Source organism: Eleutherodactylus coqui, chromosome 4, assembly GCF_035609145.1.
Source record: "Eleutherodactylus coqui strain aEleCoq1 chromosome 4, aEleCoq1.hap1, whole genome shotgun sequence".
Lineage (NCBI taxonomy): Eukaryota > Metazoa > Chordata > Amphibia > Anura > Eleutherodactylidae > Eleutherodactylus > Eleutherodactylus coqui.
In genome coordinates, this window is record NC_089840.1 from 260,786,434 (window position 1) to 260,803,500 (window position 17,067).

General features: G+C 52.0%; 1 protein-coding gene across 1 annotated transcript in view; it reads right to left on the reverse strand.

The window, feature by feature from the left end:
- The window catches only part of PPP2R2D (protein phosphatase 2 regulatory subunit Bdelta), a 40,395-nt gene extending 25,135 nt beyond the window's left edge, over positions 1-15,260 (reverse strand). Inside the window, exons 1-2 of the mRNA XM_066601192.1 lie at positions 14,879-15,260; positions 14,729-14,803 (exon numbers count right to left, since the gene is read on the reverse strand). Of these exons, the coding sequence (XP_066457289.1) occupies positions 14,729-14,803; positions 14,879-14,885 (82 nt within the window). The 5' untranslated portion in view covers positions 14,886-15,260. The remainder of the gene's footprint in view (positions 1-14,728; positions 14,804-14,878) is intronic.
- Positions 15,261-17,067: the final 1,807 nt, after the last annotated feature.

Here is a 17,067-nt window from a genome sequence, read left to right on the forward strand (position 1 = left end):
GGGGTTAATTGAGTTGCAGACCGCCATGTTTCCCTATGGGTGGCTTGAAATGCAGGTGCCATGCGCAGATTCCACAATTCAAACCTGCCCGTGTACATTGGGCCTTACAGAAAGAACGTAGTTCACAGTGATTCACACTGACTTCTATGGGAGTTACAAACAACAGCGTTCCTCAGCCATGGTACGCCTTTTTAGTCAGCCCAGCCACCTCATGTTCCACTAAGTTAAGAACCCCTTTAAAGTCCAGTAATTTTTATTAGACATCCGCTATATTTAAGTGACCTTAAAGAGGTCTTCATTGATGGAATGGGTCAATATCTTGAGGACAGATCATTAACCAGTGACCAGTGTGGGTCCGCCGCTGGTGATCTCTGCTGATCAGCTGTCTAAAGAGCTCGGGTGAGCCCCACAGCCACTACACATTACATAGCGGCTGTACCCAGGGCAGCTAAATAGGACCGCGCTGCACTTAGACCTCTGACCGACAGGCCTCCCGGATCCCCACAACTCTCATATCGATGCTCTATCCTGAAGACAAGACATTAATATGTCAGTCCCAGAAAACCCCGTTAATCATGAGGCATCAAATACAAAAATCACCATCTAAGAGGGATATTCTGGCAGCGATACATGAACGTTGGTAGAATATACAACACACCGACCCGGAGAGGAGTCCAACGCACGGACTGTGCTCCATTTACAGGAGGAACGGGGAGACTGGTCAATCTAAAAAAAAAAAATACAAACCTGAACTCCTTATCCCACCCACTTAGTTTATGGTTCTCAGTGGCGATGACAGGTTCCCTTTAACCCGTCCCGCTCCAGGACGTACAGTTATGTTCTGCTGCGTTGGGGTATGTATGACAAGAGATTGTGGGGCGACCCCTTTTCATACAGCGCAGGCTGTTTATTACAGCTGACACCCACAGGCAATAGCTGCAATCAGCCGCACGGCTGATCAGCGCTATTAACCCTTTAAATGCCGCTGTCCATTCTGAATCCCCTGATCGACGTTCGGGGGTCCCATATGCCGCACCCCCCCCCCCCGCAATGAGATCGCAGGGACCTGTGCGGGTGTCATGGCAGCCAGGGGCCTCCCGTAAGGCCCCAGGGTTGTCTTAGACTGCCCATCCAGCAGTTTTGGTAATTGATAAATTGCACTGTTTTCACTGTGTGCGTACCCGATGTGCGAGGACCAATAGATGTATGCGTTCCCACACACTTTCATGGGCGATTCTGGTTAGTTAATATGGACCAAAATAGGACAGAAGTTAGACCTCAATGTATTGTGCCAGCTCACAGACTCAGCTCTGCTACATCAGTATTGTAATAAAGCAGTGCAGATGAACGCAGCAAGCATCCTACTGTAGAGTCTAATCTCTGTGAATCTTGATGTTCCCCCAAAGCCAATAAAACAAGCACAAACTTGGGCCCGTCTGCGGCTGCTGGGACAGAGGAGGAGACGAGGCGCACTGTGGTTTTGCAGATACAAGCCGTGCAGGTTCAGTACCACGCACAAAATTAGCACCTCTGTTTAATGACATCAAGACGCTACACACCCTGTTTCTTACAGGTCGAGAATCAACTGCAACAACCTCAAGACGTCTCATCATTCCGACAGCAGAAAGCAGGAGAAGTGGAGAGAGGGGAGCGCTGGGAATACTTCATACTCCAGATGCCCTTGTGTGAGAAAGGACAAGGATGAGTCCGGCCAGTGTGCCAGGATAAGCCGTGCCCCCCGCGGGATTAGTCAGATCTACAGGGCCGGACGGGTGTCAATAAGGGGTTCCTAACCATCAAGGACATAAAACGAGGGTCATCCCGGAGCGACGGGTCGTGTCCCGCAGCTCTAATGTAATCACGTCGTTAACGGTAAAGGCGGCAATCTGCTAGAGGTTGGGAAAAAATAACGAGGGAAATGAGCCGAGTTGCAGCTTCACCAGGACTGCCGGGAAGAAGAAAAAAAAAAGCGCCAACCATTAACCCATGATGGCAGCCTCGTCCCAGATGCTACCAGCAGTTCTGCCAGCTGTCAGTTACATTAACGTGACTTCTACAGTAAAGAGGTCTTCTCATTAGCCGGCTTGGGACCGGAGAAGGGTCGTCGCTGGACAGTCCTGTGCCTGGTAAACAATGAAGGGGATGTACCGCTCACAGAGCCCCTTCATCACCAGTGATGTACATCATTGGTCTGTCCGCTGCATAAAGCTGCTGCTAATGGCTGCAATCCAAGCAGTCGTTAACTATTAAGATGCCGCTGTCAATTCTGATAGCAAGCGAGGGGCTCCCCGTCTCCCAAAAGACCCCTTGTGACAAGATCACAAAGACCCGTTCAGATGCCATGACCGCCTATGGTCTTGTGAAGGTTCCCACGGCTGTCTTGGATTTTCGCCTATTAAGCCACTTCTGTGGCACAGCAGAAAGGTCATCAATATATTACAATTGGACAGCTTTTATCTATCCTAAGGATAAGCAATCAATAGCAGGTCAGTTGGGGTCCATTGCCAGGGCCTCCCTCTGACCGGTTGTTTGCCCGGCCCAATGCACTTGTACATTGTGCTGATTTATGCAGGAAACAGACAGCGCTGTTCCTACCGCAGTGGCCAGGTCTGGTGTTGCAAGCCAAATTTTCATTGCAGTGAATAAGAACTTTACATGTAATACCAAAACCTGGCCACTGCAGTGGGAACAGAGCAGTCTGCTTCCTGCAGAACTCCACTCAAGGCATGAGCACGCTGGCCTGGCTAATCAGTGGAGTCCCAGGCAGTGGACCCCTACCAACCTACTAGTGATGGCCAATCATAAGACTAAGCCATTAATAGTCTACAACTGGACAGCCGCCTTAATAGGATACTTGCAAAAATACAATACTGAAGTATTGCGAATGAGATGAACATAGTGTACATAGCCGTATGTAAAAGGACTCCTCGAAATACAGAATGGGAGCTACAAAGGGCCTGCAGGTCTCATGATAGTCCACTGCTGGTTTCCAGCCTTCAAGGGGTTTCCCCATAGGATAGGTGATAAATCTGTGACCACCGGGACTCCCCATGATCACTAACACAAGTGTCTGAAGCCCTCAGTTGCTCCTACCGCCACCATGAACTTGGCTGCTTTAGTCACCCCCATAGAAATGGAATGGAGCAGGGCAGCCATGTGTGTGACCACGGCCCCAGTCGTACAACTTCTCATCAGGCTCGTGCAGAGAGGAGGAGCACAGGCCCAAGCTAGCTTACATTTAGCTTTTTTCCATAAGTTTATTTTGGGTCAACCTCCCTTAAGGGATTGTGCAACAGCCACGTTGGGGGTCCCTCTAACCGATAGTAGTGAGCTGTCCCAAAGAGCATCTCCTGCTCCAGAGAACCAAGCATGATCATGTATTATATAGCCATTCCTCTAAACTGCAGGGGAGAAATATGTAGACACCTGAAGCCTCCTGGGTAATGGCTGACTGCAAGGTGGTCTTCATTTACAGGAGGGGTGTCCATATGGGATGACCCTACAGTAACTCCTCTTATTATACCCCCATCACCATTCTCACCAAAGGGCAAATCATATTAAAAGTCTGCTTAGACACATGTGCTAGGCTTCAAGCAGGGAGCCACTAGCAGTGTCAAAGGGGCCCGAGAGTCCTGTAGGGCCTGCGGTGGTCATCATAATCGAGCCCTGTACAATCCGTTCCTCACCTGCAGAATAGAATTATGCCGCGTTCACATCAGAGATCGATCTTCTGTTCCGCTCCGGGGGCTCCTTCACACGGACGCATTTGTGCGAGAAAATATTGTGTGCGCAATACGTAGAGAATAGAACGCACTATCAAGGAGTTCGTTCCTAATTTCCCTATTTTGCGCACACATCTCACACGCAAAAAATAGAACATGCTCTATTTTGTGTGCGTTAAAAGTGTGTTTGTCCTGAAAGCCTTACACGGGGGGCACTGTGCATACCAGTTTGTCCTGAAACCCCTACACGGGGACACGGCGCATACCAGTTTGTCCTGAAACCCCTACACGGGGGCACGGCGCATACCAGTTTGTCCTGAAACCCCTACACGGGGGCACGGCGCATACCAGTTTGTCCTGAAACCCCCTACACGGGGGCACGGCGCATACCAGTTTGTCCTGAAACCCCCTACACGGGGGCACGGCGCATACCAGTTTGTCCTGAAACCCCCTACACGGGGGCACGGCGCATACCAGTTTGTCCTGAAACCCCCTACACGGGGGCACGGCGCATACCAGTTTGTCCTGAAACCCCCTACACGGGGGCACGGCGCATACCAGTTTGTCCTGAAACCCCTACACGGGGGCACTGCGCATACCAGTTTGTCCTGAAACCCCTACACGGGGGCACTGCGCATACCAGCTTGTCCTGAAACCCCTACACGGGGGCACTGCGCATACCAGCTTGTCCTGAAACCCCTACACGGGGGCACTGCGCATACCAGCTTGTCCTGAAACCCCTACACGGGGGCACTGCGCATACCAGCTTGTCCTGAAACCCCTACACGGGGGCACTGCGCATACCAGCTTGTCCTGAAACCCCTACACGGGGGCACTGCGCATACCAGCTTGTCCTGAAACCCCTACACGGGGGCACTGCGCATACCAGCTTGTCCTGAAACCCCTACACGGGGGCACTGCGCATACCAGCTTGTCCTGAAACCCCTACACGGGGGCACTGCGCATACCAGTTTGTCCTGAAACCCCTACACGGGGGCACTGCGCATACCAGCTTGTCCTGAAACCCCTACACGGGGGCACTGCGCATACCAGCTTGTCCTGAAACCCCTACACGGGGGCACTGCGCATACCAGCTTGTCCTGAAACCCCTACACGGGGGCACTGCGCATACCAGCTTGTCCTGAAACCCCTACACGGGGGCACTGCGCATACCAGCTTGTCCTGAAACCCCTACACGGGGGCACTGCGCATACCAGCTTGTCCTGAAACCCCTACACGGGGGCACTGCGCATACCAGCTTGTCCTGAAACCCCTACACGGGGGCACTGCGCATACCAGCTTGTCCTGAAACCCCTACACGGGGGCACTGCGCATACCAGCTTGTCCTGAAACCCCTACACGGGGGCACTGCGCATACCAGCTTGTCCTGAAACCCCTACACGGGGGCACTGCGCATACCAGCTTGTCCTGAAACCCCTACACGGGGGCACTGCGCATACCAGCTTGTCCTGAAACCCCTACACGGGGGCACTGCGCATACCAGCTTGTCCTGAAACCCCTACACGGGGGCACTGCGCATACCAGCTTGTCCTGAAACCCCTACACGGGGGCACTGCGCATACCAGCTTGTCCTGAAACCCCTACACGGGGGCACTGCGCATACCAGCTTGTCCTGAAACCCCTACACGGGGGCACTGCGCATACCAGCTTGTCCTGAAACCCCTACACGGGGGCACTGCGCATACCAGCTTGTCCTGAAACCCCTACACGGGGGCACTGCGCATACCAGCTTGTCCTGAAACCCCTACACGGGGGCACTGCGCATACCAGCTTGTCCTGAAACCCCTACACGGGGGCACTGCGCATACCAGCTTGTCCTGAAACCCCTACACGGGGGCACTGCGCATACCAGCTTGTCCTGAAACCCCTACACGGGGGCACTGCGCATACCAGCTTGTCCTGAAACCCCTACACGGGGGCACTGCGCATACCAGTTTGTCCTGAAACCCCTACACGGGGGCACTGCGCATACCAGTTTGTCCTGAAACCCCTACACGGGGGCACTGCGCATACCAGTTTGTCCTGAAACCCCTACACGGGGGCACTGCGCATACCAGTTTGTCCTGGAACCCCTACACGGGGGCACGGTGCATACCAGTTTGTCCTGGAACCCCTACACAAGGGCACGGTGCATACCAGTTTGTCCTGGAACCCCTACACGGGGGCACGGTGCATACCAGTTTGTCCTGGAACCCCTACACGGGGGCACTGTGCATACCCGACCGGGTTCAGGAGGCATAAATAAGAGCTAAATAGAAAGAAAAGAAAAAACACCATCCCTAATCATTCCTACCAACAAGCCCAACCGGTAGGGCTGTAAGCCCACAGGACGTATCCATGGCAACCAGTGAATAAACACTTCTGACGTGCCAGGAGAAGGTGATGTTTATACAGCTACAGACAAAATCCAAAGCAGAACCGCACTGCAAACTAACATATGATTAGCATTTATGTTGCTTAAGTGGAAGATCCCTTCAAGTATTATTGCTGTCCTAATCTACTACTTGGTGAGACCCGGCCAATAACATTGCAGGGAGCTGGTGGTGTTGGATGGGGAATAAATACTGCAACTTTCTAGTCACCCGGAAGCATTTTGCCAGTCCCACGTCTCACCACGAGGCTCTCTGGAGCTGCCTGCATACGACCATCAGCTGCATTTACAGCCGGACATGAACGCGCTTAGTGAAGCTTATTAGCAGAACGTCTGTCATTGGACGTCGAGCGCCATTACTTTTACTATTATTGAATGGTTCTCCAATGGAGAACGCTTCACATCACAGTAAAGAAAAATCAACCTTCCCCACCACAAGGCTGGTCTGAATAGATTTTTGTCGCCTCAGATGCCCGGGTCGTTGCTACAACCGCACAACCATCAGGTATCACAATGTTGTGTATAGCACTTCACTACATCCTCAGGAGCCGCGGCTCGTGCGCTTCAAACACTGATCATTCAGTGCCCCACGTAGAAATGTGAACCGCTGAACAATTAGCGCACGAGAACTGCACGATTCTCAACAAGCAGTCTGCCCGAAACTTGCATTAAAAAAAGGAAAAATTGCCCAGGTAAATATACCGCAACTCTGGAGCTGCAGAAACACTGTCCCTGTAATACAGCCGGCCCCATACTCCCAACCACTGCATGCAGCCGGACGGTCCCGGAGGAGAGAACAGCATCTCTCATCCTGTGGATGTGTCACACAAGTATGAGATGGAAAGTGGACCCGATACATCCTAAGTAGCAGACCGGATACACGGCTGCATCCCAGGAGACAGCAGCAAGTCCGGATCATTTTGTTCTGTTCTGGGCGGCCGCAGCTTCCCGTCTCTGCAAATATAGCCATCCTCAGTCTGTCTGGAGGAGTGGTGGGGCACTGGCCGAGGGAAGTTGCTCCCTACCACGGGCCGAGGTTTCCTTATACACAGAGCTTAGAGGTGCCCTCCGCTGTGTCCGATTAGCTTCTAGCTATGAAGCCCCTTTCCTAGCACTTCGCACAGTGCCATCCTTATTTCATCTGGAAATACATGTAACTGGGTGTTACCGTCCCCATTAAAGGGGTTTCCTCACTTTCACTGTATTTTTCCAAACTTCCCCAAACTGTGACTTTCACAAATGTGCCTCCTGTATGGTCCGAGGTTGGTCTCAACACATCGCTCCAAGGTAGTCCACTTAATATCTGAAAAGGGCAGTCCATCGGGGCCAGTCGCGTGACTTCCATTGTCCTGCGAGGACCTACATTACCCAAGACAGCGCTGCACATACCGGGGAAGAAGTGCTTATGACTACTATACTGAGGCCTCATGCAGATGGGCCAACTTCGTCCGCGTTATGTCCGTAATTTTTATGGAAGTACTACAGCATGTAACACCATAGATTTGCACTTGTGTATTTAGACGAGTCCTTTTTTAGGCCGCATGCACACCGGTGGGTCAGATTCCACATGCGGAATCCGGCAGTGGCGTCCGAACGTAACCCACTTTCTGAATCTAGAATCTGTAATGCGGATGGACCGCGCGACTCGCCGTTGGGACAGCAGGAAAATGGTTTCCGCCCGTGTGCACGAGGCCTTATGCGCGTATTTTATGAGTGTTAGGAGAAAAAAAAACCCACGCGATGTGCCTATGGCCCAAAATAGGACCGAAATCGCCCAATAAATTTTAAAGGATGTAAATATGCAGCAAATGCGCAGCTGCATGCGTATTCACCTCGCCGCAAGAAGTAAGACACAGGAGCCGCGCTCAGTGCGGCTTATATTACATGCAGTTCTTGCATCCTGACCAGTCGGCACACGAGTCAGGAGCTGAGACAGAAGACACGGGCAGCGCGTGCGTGGGGGGCAATGTACAAGGGGTTCTCCTGTACAACATTATACGCAGATTCTCCGTCCCACTGGTGGCGATTTTGGTCGCCATTTGGGCCCCTGCACACAATCCGCACAAACACATTGCAATGTTGCTCCGTGCACAGTCTTCATACGGCCATGGGCGTAAGAACTTTATCAAAGCCTGTGCAATAGTTTTCAGTAATCAAGAAATTTTTTTTGCGAAAGGGGAGTTTTGCAGAAAAAAAAAACGTTTGCTCCATAAGTCTTAAGAAACACGAACTGAGATGTAAAAAACTGCAAAGTGGAAAGAAAAGGTGGTTTTCAGGCAGCATTAAGAATTACTAAAAGTCACAAAACTTGTCACAATCTCATTCCCGCAGGTGAGGCGGTGTAAAAAGTGATAAAAATATTGAAAGATGCGCCTAATTTACTAAACAGCATGCGGCGCTGTGAAAAGTTTGTCACAAAGAGCAAGTGGCCTCCAGCAAAACTGATCCCACCACAGTGCGCAAAAGGCAGATGGAATCCCTTTATCGCCAGTACAGAACAGACAGCAGCGCTGCATGCCCGTCCCGTAAGGCACAACCACCAGGACCAAAACAGAGCGAAGATTTGGGGGTACTTGGACAGTTTTCTCTTTTCTGTGATGTTAATCAAATGACTTTTTGCATCCAGTTTAGATCACATTGATGAAGAGTCTGGGCATACAGGGACACACCCCACTAACTAGGAGAATTGTAGCCCCCCATTTTTTGTTAATTTTTCAGATTCCAGGAGGCACAATAGAGGGACAGTACAAAAAGTTCTTAAAAAATGTTTTAATTAATTTTTCAAGTCTAGTATTGGCATTTTATGGGGCATGCAAATATCTACTAAAAATAGTTGATCAGTAGGGGTCTGCAGCTTGAGACCCCCAGGCCTGTTAGTGCCGAAAGCAGAAACAGTTGTCACTGAATTCAATGTGACCTGCACTACAGAGCGCTCGCAATCAGCTTCCTGGGCTGTCCGTACTGACAGTGGGGCTGAACATTAACTGATCGGTGGGACCCTGAGCAGAGCACCTCTACCGAATGTGGTGGAACACTCCGCAACAGGCTACTTCACCAGACGACCGTTCTTATGCTTTCACGCATCTTCTGCATTGTCTCATGCGAATGCGCAGGCATGTATTGCAAGGATGCACAAGCATGCAGCGTCTCTCCCACGAGTGTATTTCGTTGAACTCAATGCACGGGTCTGAAGCGCAGCAAATACACGCCAACAATCCCCATACGCACACATACACGCCAAGATTGTGCATGCTGCCATCACTTTGCACAACTGAAAGTCAATGTGAGGTCGGCATTGTGCATTATGTACGCAAACAACTGTAGTAGCATGTGCCGTCTGCCAATGTCCCATTCCCTCAAATGAGATTTCCCAACCTAGAAGATACGTCCCAGGTGGATGTACCCTCAGCGCAATTTCTCTGCCTTCGTCCAAAACCACATGCAGGAATTTCGGTACGGAAATCATTCTGTTGCGGGCCATGCTTTAAGCTGGGGTTACATGAGTTGATCATGGGTGCATTAATGATCACTCATACATCATGCCCGTGGCATGTAGTGCAGCTCTGGAGCGCAGGACTTTCTACAGAAACTGAGCAACATTTACTGGAGGCCCAACAGCGGGTCTGCTCCCTTCACAGATCCCTACGAGCTCAGGTAGCAGACCCGCAAGGCGGCCAGGACACTCCATAGAGCGGACACATAAATGTACCCAGCAATATGCTTTTGGGAAATGGGTCCTTTAACACAAACACATTCTCCACCCATAGCATGTGCGAGTCGGCAATAGTCACGTGAACCATTGCACTTTCCCCGTGCGTTCGCTTATTCTCCACGCACTTACAGTGGCTTCACGTGAGGCACCAATGCTGCGGATCTCCCGCACATTACAGTACAAGGGGCGGGGATGGGATCTAGAACAAACTCATCCGCGTTGCTCAGAAAAAACAAAATTCCATTTTGGTACAGTTCTGGCCCCGGAGGATTTACTGCCGATCCTGTTGTGGAAAGTCAGGGGCGAATATGCCCACATAAAGACACCGTGATGGCTCATTCAAGAGGCGCATTTCAGTGTAAATACACTGCATATTTATGTGACTGAAAGACGCCGGCGCGTTTCACCTGTTCCAGCAGGTTTGTGCGTGTAAAATAAAATAAATACGCAGAAAGACCCGTGTATCTGCTGCACAAATACCCAGGTGTCCTGCATATTCACTATGTCAGCCCGTTCACTTCAACGGCCTACTGCAGTGTGTAATAAGCACCCAAATAGGATGGGACACACCGTCTCATGTGATGGAATACTGCATGAAGATAAAAAGGAATACATTCATGTGCAATGGGTTCTATTCAGTGTGTATTACACGCACGGAACACGGGGTGCAAATACTCCCGTGTGAGCGATGCCTTAGAGGAGATTCACTCTGGTGAGCATGAATTCCACCTGACGTGATATCACTCGCCATCCATGTGAGTGTAACCCCTTTTTACCCCCCTGTAACTATTACAACGCCACACAATTTTTTCCACGTGCACAAAAAAAACCAAAAAAAAAACAACTCACGTGAAGATGCATTACTAACGTCAAAATGCATCAGAATCACAAAAAATAAAATAAAATCTATGAGCGCGATACCACTGCGATTTTCTTGGATCGATATTACATCTGTACAAACAGCCTGAGAATGACATCCCGTCGACAGGACGCCCCGTGTGACCCGGTGGGTGTGCTGCCAGCAGAGGAGCTTACTGCTTCTTATCACGCGTCGTCTGATGGCGGGACACGTTCACGTGACCATTGGCGCCTCTAAAAGGGCCTTTGCGTGTGTTTTACTTCCACGTGGCGCAGATGATTTTCTACACAATCCCAGGAGCATTGTAACACGGATGAGTGTCCCGGCCGCCGCGGACTCTCCGCATCAGACCCCTATACTACTCCAAGCTCAGGCCAGTAGAGCCACGGACAGGCGGGACACGTCTCCGTATTACACGGGCATAAACATTTCCGTAATATACCTGTGTGGAACCACTGTTAGGCGGGGTACACGCGGGGCGGTACTTCCTCCGCAGGGAAATTCTGCCGCATTTACAGTAGCAGCGAAGTGCATGAGATTTTAAAAATCTCATCCACAAGCTGCAGAAATAACCCGTGCGGAAACCCGCAACATGTCAATCATGTCGCAGTCTCCACTGTGCGACTCACCCGCTCTCAATGAGGGGGTAAATTCCGCACAGGAATTTGCAGTGAAACCCGAACCATTTGATGGCAGGCAATCTGCAGTGGGATGTCCGCCCGTGTGAACCCAGCCCAAGGTCTCCCTCACACAGGCTACAATGCCTCCAGCCATTTCAATGGGGCTGCTCACACAAGGCTTAGAACGCCGTGCCCCCATCACTGCGCTTTGACAGTGTTGCATGTTCTATTCAGCTGCGTGTCTGCCACCGAGACGAACGGGCTGCGGTTTCAGCACTGAAGACGCGGCGCGACTTTGTACTGCGTTTCTATAGCATTATGCGCAGGTTGCTGTGCCAGCGAGTCGGAAAAGTCTCTAGTTTCCCTGGCTATGTTTTCAGCTGAGAACGCAGCGTTGAAAAACCCGCAGGAGGCCTGAGGGACCCTCCACACGGACCACCTAACAGCTCATACCCAACAACAGTCGACGACAGACAAGCCGATTGGTGCTTCACCTTCATATACAGACTGCGGACGCACCATACACCTTCCACGACGCCGGCAGCACACCGCTTACACAGCTGCGCTGCCACAAAGTGATAACCTTTTTACCCTTTATCATTGGTCATCCGCTGGGTACGTTTTTACATGACGGGTAAGAAGTGTTAATGCAGCCGACCTCCTGCGTGCATTTTTACAGGTAGCGCAGCTCCGGCTTGGAGGATTTTCTATGGAGCGCGGAAGTGCTTGTAATACAGACAGATGTCCGGCTCGGAGCTCAGGCGATGATCGGGCCGCACAGTCGGCGGTATTAATGCACTTGTGTGAAACTGACCGCTCGATCCTTTAGGACGGGCAAATGCTCTGCCCAGAATGAGCCCCACTCCATAAGGAACCCCCCACCGATCCAGGAAAATCCCCCAGGTGGTTCCCGAAATTTTGACAGCAGTGGTCGGACAATGTGCATCACTAACCTCGATGGTAACGGCAACTGAGAAAACGCTCAGCAATCTTTGGCGGTCCAATTAAAGTAAATGGGACCGCTGGGCACTTAAACTCTGCTATCTCGGGCAATTCCCATGGGGGTGCAGACATGCCAGGGGCAAGATCTCTGGATTGGCCAGGCCCCACCCATAACCAAGTTATTCCTATGGATAGAGGGTAACTTAGCAGGATGGAACCCCCCCTTGCACTTTCATCTTCACTGTTTGACCACTGAAGGGGGCGCAAGCGATCATGAATGCAGCCCCTCCTCCTCCGTATACCGTACACCACATGGGCAGCGCAGGATGTTCACACGGGGAGCAAAAAACATAAAATAATTTTTGTGCTTTTTATCATCACACATCCAATCGCTGAACACATTCACATGACGGGGAATGAACGCTCATTCAGCCGACCGCCGGCGCACGTAAAAGGGACCCCGTGTAACGTGTCTTTACACGTAGTGCACATGATTTTCTATGGGATATTTCCTGCAGTGTTCACATGCCCCCATGACGGACGAGCGGCCCGGCCGCCGACTACTGACCAGAGGTGACAAGGATGTTCTGGATCGGTTCACCCCCTCCGACACTCAGAACGAGCAGCGGGTAAGTCTCCTGCCATTCACTGCGCGTGGCACCGCCCTGCCAGTCACAGGTGGCAGCAACTCTTAGATGGTCTTATGCTCAGGGAATGGCACCTCTTCAGGGTACGTTCACACGCAGCAGGTTAGCTGTATACAGGCCGCTTTCACACGGCAGCTAAGGTCGCGTGAGATTTGCGAGATACGAATATGAACCCCATCTTGTTTTGAACGGGGTCGTACACACGGGGGATTTTTTTTCCATATCGTGGTGTGGGGTAAATAATAAATCGCAGCCCGTGCCATCTTTGGCCGCTCTCTCAGAACGCATCGTGTCGCCGATGGCTTTGAATGAGTTGGTGATGCTTCCCATTGAAAACCCCGCAATCCTTTTAGCCGCGCCGGAGGATCGCTGCTTCCCGGAAGCGATGTGAGGCGTTCTTGGCATAAACGCCTGGCATCTTCAGGACAATTGCCCGCTGGCGAGCGCGATATCGGGCGGGGTTTCATGCCCTAATATCGCACTCCCCCCTGCGTGATATTAGTCGCAGGCTGTATTCTTCATCAGTGAAAACCGAACCGTCGTCCATTGCTTCTTTTGCCATTTTCAAGCATGTGATCCCTATAGTAAACACGGATGGCGCTCACACGAGCCACGTCTTTACAGCTCCAATAGCGATTCTCGAACAAGAGCCCCACGAGATAATCACGCCGCCACACTCAGAATACACAGCCCCTCGTATGAATTAACCCATCCAGCGACCGCGAGTTCAGTCGCTCTCAGACAGCGCCGGCGCCTTGGGGATCGTTCAAGCACAGCGCAAAAGCTGCGGCTCCGCACCACAATCTACAGCACTGGGGTGGATCCGATATCGGCGTCCATTGTTTTTGATGAGGAAGCGCTGTGGATTTTGCTGCGGTCCTCCCACCACGTGTTAACGCACCCTTAGAGGGGTACTCCCGTTTCGGCCGAGATGGTAAACGGCTATGACTACTACTGGCCGCCTGGCCTCAGTCTACGCAGAGAGCAGTTTCCGTCGCGCTCACTAAAGTGAATAGGAGCTCGGGAACCAACGCGGCTCCTTACATCAATGAGAGCCACAAGAACAGCGCCGGACCCTCCGGGAGGCGACCATGATAGTCCTAGCTGGGCATACCCCTTTAACGCAATCACTCACGCACACCATGTTGGCAGCGCGTGACGTTTACACGGGGCGGCGCATCGGCAAGTGATCATTATTCTGTTTTTTTTTTACCCTTTGTCAGGTGATCAGGGTCATGTGACAGGAAGCCAGCCGTGTTAAAGGGCCGTTCCAGAAGCCGTCGTACGGCTGACCTTCCATACAATCGGAGGACCGTTTACCGAAGGCGTTTCCGTAAAGCGATCGTCCGGTTACTAATTAACCCTAGAGCCGGAAGGAACGCGACTGAAGTCGGTTCTCGTCTACGGCCGCCGCAGATCCGGCTCGCGATACCGCAAGAAAAAGCTGCATACGGCGTATTCACTTCAGCCCAAAACCCAGAGGGGCCCCTTAATGGTTAAGGGGGCCCATCCAGCTGCAGGGGTCCGGTACGCAGATGTGAGCCCACCTCAACCCCTCCTCTGCTCCAGGCGGCGGCCGCACGACCGTTACCGCACAAGTCAGGTGATCGCGCTCACATCTCCGTTCACAGCTCACCAGGAGGACAGGCGGTCACCTGATGTCCGCGGCCCGGTCACCTGACGTCCGCGGCCGCCACGCCGGATTCATTGATTTAGGTGATTTGGCTCTAAAATGTTTTTGTTTTTTTTTTAAAGTGGATTTCTAACCAGACGGCCCCTTTAAGAACTACTTTGCCCCCTTGGCTGCCCGAGCCTGGCATCCCCCGGTACCCACCTTCGGCCACATCCTCGTCTATGGCACCTTTGACTTGGGAGAAACACCACTGGAAATCGTTCCCTCCGCCCACTCCTGCAAGACAAGACAAGAGCGGTGAGAGGCCGCTGCAGCGCCCCCCGCAGGCCCGCGGCCTGCCCCCCTACTCACCTGCCATGGCTTCCCTCTAGGACCAGGCCTCCCAATCCGGGCGTCGCTGAGAGGGAGGAGGAGAAGGAGGACGGGGAGGGCTCGCCCTTCACTCTCTCCCCCTCCGGAGTGTGTGGGGAGCCGGGCCTGCGGCGGCTGTTCCGGTGCCGGTGACTGGGGAGGAAGTAGGAGGAGGCGGGCGGGACTCGGCGGGGAACGCGCTGCTCACGAGCCGCTCTCGGCTTCTCCGGGATGAGGTTTCAAAATGGCGCACATTGCTCGTCGACATGATTCGGTGACGTCATTTAACCCTCCTGCCGCCGGGCGCGGCACTTTCAGTCACACAGAGAGAGAGAGGCAGGGAGCGGCGCGGCGGCGGGAGGGTTAAGGAGAGGACGCTCTACTGTCAGCTCCGGGGCTCCGGGCTCCTCAGCGCTCCGACAGCTAACGGTCCCAGCGGCTGAGGAAGCACGCATAGAATGTAGTGGACGGAACCATTACAATGACGGGGGGAGGGAGTATTAGAACTACCTATGGAGTTGCCCCTAGCAACCAATTAGAGTTCAGCTCTCATTCTTCAGAGTCCTCTGGGAAAAATGAAAGCAGTAATCTGATTGGTTGCTATGGGAGACTGTACCAAAATATAAGGAGAGAGGGTTATCAGAGGGGGTGAAGTTGCCCGTAGCAACCAATTAGATTTCAGCTCTCATTCTTCAGAGTCCTCTGGGAAAATGAAAGCAGTAATCTGATTGGTTGCTATGGGAGACTCCACCAAAATATGGGGGTGGGAGGTATGAAGTGGTGGTAATGTTGCCCCTAGCAACCAATTAGATTGCAGCCTTCATTTTGCAGAATCCCTTTGGAAAATAAAAGCAGCAACCTGATTGGTTGCTATGGGAGACTTCTTCAGTGTGATTAAAGGGGTTGTGCCAAAATTGCAAGATCCCGAGAATGGGGGTTTCATGTCCCCCTTTCTCCTCGACTCTCAGTGTAGAGGGAACTGAATGGAGCAGCAGTTGCATAAGCGTGCCGCCGCTCCATTCATATGCAATGGGACTGCCGGAGATAGCCGCGTGGCACGCTGAGTATTCCCGTCAGCCCTATGGAGATGAATGGAGCGCTGACCACCCATGCCCGCTTGGCATGGCGCCACTCAGTGTAACTGCGGGAGAAAGAGGGGGACACTGACCGCTGTTCTCAGGACCGGTGGGGTGTCAGCGGCGAAGCCCCCACCCATCAGCAAGTGATCCCCTCGTTGTGGAGCCCGCCATAAGGTCCTTTCACGCGGGCTGGCTTCACACTGGTAATCGCAATTTTGCGGCCTCTTTGTACCCACGCCTTTTGAGCGTCAGCGATGCTTTTTCCTGAGAATGGTTTCGCATTCCATCGCTGCCGCCGCCATTTTCTCGTACAAAAATCCATGGGAGCATCTAATGTTAAAAACGTATCGTACGAAAATTGCAATTAGCTCAGGCGGCCTGTTTATACGATTACATTGTTGGCGCGTTTCGTAATCGTTCAGTCATTTACATTCGCGGTATAGGAGACTGAGAACGCTAAACGAGCGCTGTGTACACCAAACGATAAGAGAACGAGCAACGATGATCTTCATGCCTGCCTAGATTGATCATTGACCAGCAAAAAGTGAATGATCATTGGCGCGCGTTTAGACCAAACGGTTACCTTCACGTTTGCTCGTTTGAACGCCGCGATTTGCCGTCCGCGAGCAGAGAATTGCTATGATTCTCCGTTCGTGGACAGAGGTGCCGCGCTTTCCATAGCAACACTATGGAAAGCCTTCACTGCGTTCCCCGCAGTGCACAATCCCCCGTGGACAGGAGCCGTAAAAATGCTTCTCTTTTGCCAGGATTTCACTATAAACGTACCTTTTTCATACGGTTTTACGCAACTGCGGTAAAATAAACCTAATCGCCCCAACAGAATAAATCCTGAAAGAGGTTTTTAGATGATATTGCGCTTATCATATAACTTGATATCACTTTTCCTATATAGCGCTGTTTAAAGGCTTTAAAATAGCTGTCTGGGATAGTCATCAATAGGTGATGAACGGGGGTCCGCTCTCAGGATCCCCACCAATCGTCTGATCGCCCAACCTGCTGACAGTGCTGGAAACAAATAGCGCCGCCAGCATTGCAGCAGCTTGGGTGGGTATCACGGTGTTGAATTCAGTCGGAGCTGTGCCTGTAGTA